This window comes from Cyprinodon variegatus, unplaced genomic scaffold, assembly GCF_000732505.1.
Source record: "Cyprinodon variegatus isolate N-32 unplaced genomic scaffold, C_variegatus-1.0 Scaffold400, whole genome shotgun sequence".
Lineage (NCBI taxonomy): Eukaryota > Metazoa > Chordata > Actinopteri > Cyprinodontiformes > Cyprinodontidae > Cyprinodon > Cyprinodon variegatus.
The window spans coordinates 64324-71208 of NW_015150853.1; the positions used below are offsets into that span (position 1 = coordinate 64324).

Sequence of the window (6885 nt, forward strand, 5' to 3'; positions counted from 1 at the left end):
AGTGAATTTCTCCATTGTGAAATCATCTTATCTTATTTTAATAATAAATTTTATGTAGTTATTAAGATTTATATCTGAATCGATGATCATCCCAAGATTTCTAGCCATTTCACAGCTCTGGAGGCAAACACACTGAAGATGGGCACTGATTTTTTTAATCTATGCAATTTTGGTTCAAGAACTAAAACTCCTGTTTTATCTTTATTCGACTGAAGACAGTAGTTTTATAATCCAAAGGAAAGTGACCCATACATTTTTTAGAAAACTGAGCACCAGAGTTATTGGCAGATTTATAAATTATATTTGAGATGAAGCTCCTTAAAGCATTTTTCAATTCATGATTAAATGTTCAAAGTTTGAGTTTATAGATATTAGGTTTAGTTTCTGAATTACTTTTGTGGCACCAGCATTCACCTTTTTACCATTCAACTTTTTTTATCTGACGGACTCAAATTTTCTCCAAGGTGGTTTACGTTTTCTGGGTTTTAAATAGTATTGAGAACATAGGTGTCAACAGCATTATCAATTTTAAATCTAAAATAATCAACTAATTTATTGAGAAAAGTCCATGGAGTCCAGCTTTAAAGTATGGCAATGTATCACTATTTAGTCACTTGGTAGGTCCAGAACCTTTGTACCAAATGGACTGCGATAATTATAGCCTGATATTCTCCAAGCTATGTGTTAGTTTAAATATTAGTTTGATATAACTGTTGGAGTTTTGTCTCCATAATGTTACCCATAGAGCTCAAGTAGCCTAAATTCTCTAGATCTCTGATGACCATATTAGACTTAAAGGGGAACACTGTCTTTTTTTTTTTTACATTGGGCCCTTCATTTTACGTTATTACATCACGTTCAACTCACCCTTATGAGTTTTGTGTCATTTGGAGCTGTTCTGAAGATATTCCGTTTTGCTATATCCAAGTAACGTCTTCCCAATGGCAAACAACCAAAAGGCACAAACTAAACTGTTCATAATTTATTCTTTATGGTACGTCAGCATTCATAACATGTAGGGGAATCACTGTCCCCCAGACATTGGCGGTTATATATTTTATATCTATTCTTTTTAAACAAAGCAGAGTGTGTACTGTAAGACGTCATAAGTGAATGTTTTGCAATGGCCTCCCACATATGTAACATTACTAAAATATATATATATATATATATATAAAGGGAAGATTACTTTTTTTGAAAGAGTATAGGTTTCTCAACATTCATTCAACCCGATGGTTTGACTTCTGAATACACCATTTCTTCAGTCTTCAATGCCCTCTTCTTTGTTCCTCTAGGTATGTTCCCTCCAGAAAAATTTAATGAAGAGTAAACAAGATCTCGTCCTTCATCAAGCTGCACAGAGAAATGAATTTGATGTAAACTTATAGAAAAGTTAAGCTTTAAAATAATCAAATTTACTCAAATAATAGTTTTGTAATTTTTTTTTTTTATCACTACCTACAATTTCATCTCTCTGTTGGTTAAAGTTGTTGCGTTTTGCTTCTGAGGGGCGTTCTGTAAAATAAACAGTAACATGCATTATTGATAACATTTTATTTAAACTCAGGTTGTTAATTTCTTCTGTACATCTTGAAATTTCAAGTAGAATACAAAATTAATATTGTTCGGTTAATAATACTTACCTTTGACTATTTGACATGGAAAGGCTTGAGTTCGATAAAAGATCAAAATCATATGTACGATCACAGAAACAGCCAAAACAATTATTGTGATCAACAGAATCATATTTTCATAACATAATCTTTGACCTAGAATGGAAAAAAAAAAACATGAGCATCTCCTAGCATTTAAATAGTAATCTATTATTGTGATTATTTCTCAATGTGGGTATATTACCTCCTTCCTTTCTGATGACATTTCCTAGTAAGATTTCTCCACATGTAGCCACAGCACAGTAGTAAGTCCCAGGATCAGAGGAGCTGATGTTCTTGGGGAAGTTATAGATACATTTTTTTCCGGTGTTTGGACTTTTCTTACAGTTATCAGCTCTTTTACCATCAGTGTAGATGATATTTGGATAGGATCTGTTGGATCCAGCTTTGAACCAGAACATGCTGAGATCTTCTGAACAAGAATTGTTTTCTGACTCAGAGAGAACTGAACACTGCAGAGTCTCTGAGTCTTCTGGACCGGACGACTCTGAGGCTGTTGACTGCTGAACAACAGTGTAGCTGGATGTCTTCTTTGAGTTTCCTGAAATAATTACTATAAGGTTATATTTTAAAACTAAAATGTCTGATATATAAAATATAATAGACAGATTCATAAGGAAATTATATATTACATAGTGCCTCAATAGTAAAACTGTCCTCTGTGTTTAGCCTTTTCCCAAGAGAGCAGGTAGCTGCCACAGTAGGGGCAGAAGAGCATCTTTGGGTTCAGGATCAAGAGAGAGGTTTGTTTGTTTGTTTGTTTAAACCAGAGATTTTATGGTCTCTCTACATAACATAAGGATCCTGATCTAAAAACATTAAAACCACTTGCCTCTTTACAAAGTGTAAAAAGTATGACTGGGTCTCTTTTTGGTTAGCATCTTTGAAACTGAAGCAGTTAAAATGATACTTGTTCAAAGTAATTTAATATTTGCATTTATAAAAATTTGCATGCATAATGAATCTTTTTTGCATCTCTCATAGTAAGAACATATCAACAAGAATAAGACATTAAAAACAATGGATACATCAGAGGCACATATAATATTTTGCCATTGACCAGTGTAAACTAGTAAAACACTTTCAATCTGTTTAATAGCTGATTCAGATGAAATTTTACATCCTTTAAAAACTTGTTAAATCCAATTTAAACTGTGCAATATAGGTTTAATATGCAATTGTAGTTTGAAATTTGAGAATTTTTGTTTCTTTAGTGAGAAAGATTTAAAAGCATTGTAATACTGAGATCTTACATTACCTTTTACCATCAAATACGTCCCCATCCAAGTAGAACCTGTCCAGTGGATAATAGCACAGTGATACATTCCCTCGTCTTGTTCAACTGTCCTCATAATTGTGAGGTTGCTTATTTTATCATCATTTGTAACTTTGAATCTTGAAGAAGGAAATTCTGGGCTATTATTGGGATCCATGGTTTTTCTCTGCTTTACAATCATTTTCAGAGTATCTCCAGAAGTTTGCTTGTACCAGTAAATCCATGTTCTGGACTCCATATTTGCACAGGTAAAAGTAACAGGTTCGCCAAGCTGAACACTGATCACAGGAACTAAGGCATCTGGGTTAGAGATAAAATCCATGATTCACATAAAATGTTAATGCCAAACTTAAAATAGCCTCACACTTTAAAACAAAATGTACTTACATCCTTGATGAAGAATAAAGACTGTGATCCATAACAGAATCATGATGACAATGACTTCATAAAGACCCTTGATGCTTAAATAACAGGAGTAGGTGTGGCGATTCAGATCTAAAGTGCATCTACTGTAACTGGTTTCTTTCTTTTCAGAAAAAAAAAAGAATGCCTCCCCCCACAATGAGACCATGTTTAATGAAAGATCTGCTTTTTATTTTAATCTTGCAATTATGAATTAATTTAAGGCTAACATTCATGTTTTCTTTTGATCTGACCCAATTCTTTGATCAAGAAGGTTTTCCACCTATTGTGTGATTGAAACAATACTTAGCACAAATATCTTTTCTGATAGCGCCACCAACAGGTTCTTCAGTAATATAAAATAAAAAAAACCAGAGGACTGATTTGAACTCTACCACAAATGTTCAGGTTTCCATGCCATAAGCAGCTGCTAATGTTTGATGAATGTGTGACGTCTTAAATTCTCAAAACACCAATTGCTTGTCATTTCATTTGTGACTCTCCAACTCGATGTTAGGGCAAAAATAACACATTAGATTACCAGAGTTCAATTATATAGGCAGATAGGTAAGGACCTCACCTTTATTTATATAGCCATTTTCATCCAAAAGCAGCTAAGAGTGGTTATACAATGAATGCATACAAATACATAGAAGTTCTTAACAAGTTATAAGAGATACATAAAAGTGAATTAAAAATAAGCAGTTTTAACCTTGTATACAAAGAGCTTGGGGTTTTGGCAGTTCTACAGTGTACAGGAAGCTTTATTTGGATTGTTGCAGCAACAAATCTTAAGGCTGCTTCAGTGTCTTTTATGAGTCTTGAAATGGTGAGTACTGTGAGTTTGACTCTGATGATCTTCAAGGTCTTTATGGTTTTTAGCATTCAAGAAGTTCAGAGATGTAATGAGGGCTCTGACTAGTGAGTGCCTTATAAAGACTTTAGAACTGGACAGATGTGCTGGTCTGTTCTTTTTATAAGAACTAGCTACTATAGTTTTAAGAAGTTGGACCTGTCTGATTCTCAGTCTGATGAGAAAAAACTATGAACTTATTTTTTTCAAGATCCTGACATCTGTTGTCTAACTCTAGCGAAAACATTTAAATAATAAATTGAATCTAGTTATCATGATTTATATCTGAATCAATGATCATCCCAAGGTTTCTACCCATATCAGAGGTCTGCAGGAAAAGAGACTGAACTGAAGAAAACATTTTATCTAGTGAAGAGGTTAGAGAAATAATAACTTATCCAGAAGAGAAACCAATAGAAAATATAGAACAAATGAAGGTCCTGGCTGAGGGATAAACAATCCTAGATAAACACCCGGAATTTACTAAAGAATCCAACAAACCAAAATAACGAGTTAGGGCTGAACCAACTAAACATTCTGAGAAATAAGCAAGACGAAATTATCCAGAAAACAGCTGTCATTGATAAAACAATCCACGCTAACATAGGAAGCTAATGATAAAAATACCTCGATATGGCAAGACCCTAAACTCAAAACTAAAAACAAACAATGGAGTTAATGGATATAGCATAGATGAACACAAAAATAATTAAAATAATATGCTAAACAATAAAATTGTGGAAAACATGAACTCCCGGGAAACCAAAACTAGTCTTTAAGATAATGACGAGTAGTCTTCACGGCCTGTTGAAAGAATTTAAAAGAAACTGTTTCATTTCATAGCTATTTATTTCAATCAAATCTATAGAATAAAATAAAAAAACTAAAGAAAATAAATAATGAGACAGTAGTCTTACAATCCAGAGGAAAGTGACCCATTAATTATTAGAAAACCGAGCACAAGAGTTATTGGCAGTTTGAAAAATTTTATTTGAGATGAAGCTCCTTCTTGCATTTCTTAATTCATGATTAAATATTCCAAGTTTGAGTTTATAGATTTTAAGTTAAGCTTGTAAATTACTTTTGTGCCACCAGTATTCACCTTTTCAATTTATTTATTTTTTCTCACGGACTCAAATTTTCTCCAATGTGGTTTATGTTTTCTGTAAATTGTTTATATTGCATTGACAGCAATGGTGTCAACAGCATTTTCAACTTTACACAAAAAAATATGCAAATATCCATCTTAAAAGTACCCATACAGCACAGGTAGCCTCTGGATCTCTGGAGTCCATATTAGACTCAGGGTAGTTTAACAGTCATTACTTAGATAATGCTTAGGTAAGTAAGCATTTCACATGATGAACATTAAACAAGTAGGAGACCTACCTACCGCTAATGAAGCACCTGCTGCAGACACAGATGTTAGCAGACTTCGCTCATCCAAATCACAGGTGGATTTAAAGTAAACTTTTCTCATCTTTGTGATTTGAAGATTTTAGCTTTTTCAGTATAACGAACAATAGCCCACTAGAGACCTACCCTCCCCCCACCAATACTCTCACCAACCTCCGACCTATCCACATCTTCGGTCATGCCTTCCTCCCCAGTCACAGTCACTTCAATGCAGGTGAGAGGCCAGCTGATGAGGTTGAAAGAGACAAAGCCTCAGGACCGGATGGCATCCCCCTAAAGGCTGCTGGGGACCTTTGCAGATTATCTCTGTGAGGTCCTCAGCTAAGGCCCCGTCCACACGAAGTCAGAACAAACACGAAACGCTAATATTTTCCAGAACGTTTGTCGTAAAGACGGAGACGTAAAATAAATGTGATCGTCCACACGAATGCATGAAAACGCTGCAAAATGTATGCCAGGCCTGTAAGTGGCGCTGTGGTGCCAAAGCAAAAATAGGCNTTATAAGTTTTGAGTGCAAGAAGATGAAATTCTTTTCTCAAATTGAAATTATGTGCTCTTGCATTATGGCAGGATAATTCTCCCATATTCATGACTGTGAGGGAAAGGTTTTGAGGAAAAAATAGGAATTTGTAGAATCTAAATGCATTAATTTGCATATTGAGCACCACAGCAACAATAAAAAAAATCTTGATGTACAGGTTGTATTTTAGAAACAAAAACTGCAAATTATGTTTTACATTTAGAGAAAATTACACTTACTTCCTTGCTAAAGAAGATCATATAGTATAACCCAAAGCAGAAGCATATTTACACAATTTACACTCTATGATACTTAAAAGAAAGGAGGAAGTCTAATATTTCCTGTCTCGCTCACTTTTTTCCGCAGATATGTGCAAAGTAAGTGTGTCATGATCGCAGCCCCGGTAACTGATCTGATTACTCACTTCAGTCACCTGCCGTTCCTTCCCAGTTCTCTAATTATCACTGATCTTATCCACCCGCTCCCTCTGCTATATATACAGTTCGGCCCAGCTATCGGGGCCAGATCATTATTCATGTATTCTTAGTTTATTCGTGTTATGTTTTTGAGTCATTTATTTACGTTTGTTGAGTGATCACACTGAAAATGTTAGTGATTTCAAGAGTGGAGCCCCCCCTTTTCACAATTTTTACCTTTCAGAGTCAGATAAATCTCTTTTTCTACAATTTGCTCTGAGGAGTAGTAGTAGATAGTGATAATCTCTTACCCAGGATCCTATGTATGT

At 34.5% G+C, this 6885-nt stretch overlaps 1 protein-coding gene across 1 annotated transcript in view; it reads right to left on the reverse strand.

Annotated features, from left to right (window-relative positions):
• LOC107092917 overlaps positions 1-2074 on the reverse strand; it is a 3549-nt gene extending 1475 nt beyond the window's left edge. The window contains exon 1 of the mRNA XM_015387635.1: positions 1858-2074. Coding sequence (XP_015243121.1) covers positions 1858-2074 — 217 coding nt within the window. The remainder of the gene's footprint in view (positions 1-1857) is intronic.
• Positions 2075-6885: the final 4811 nt, after the last annotated feature.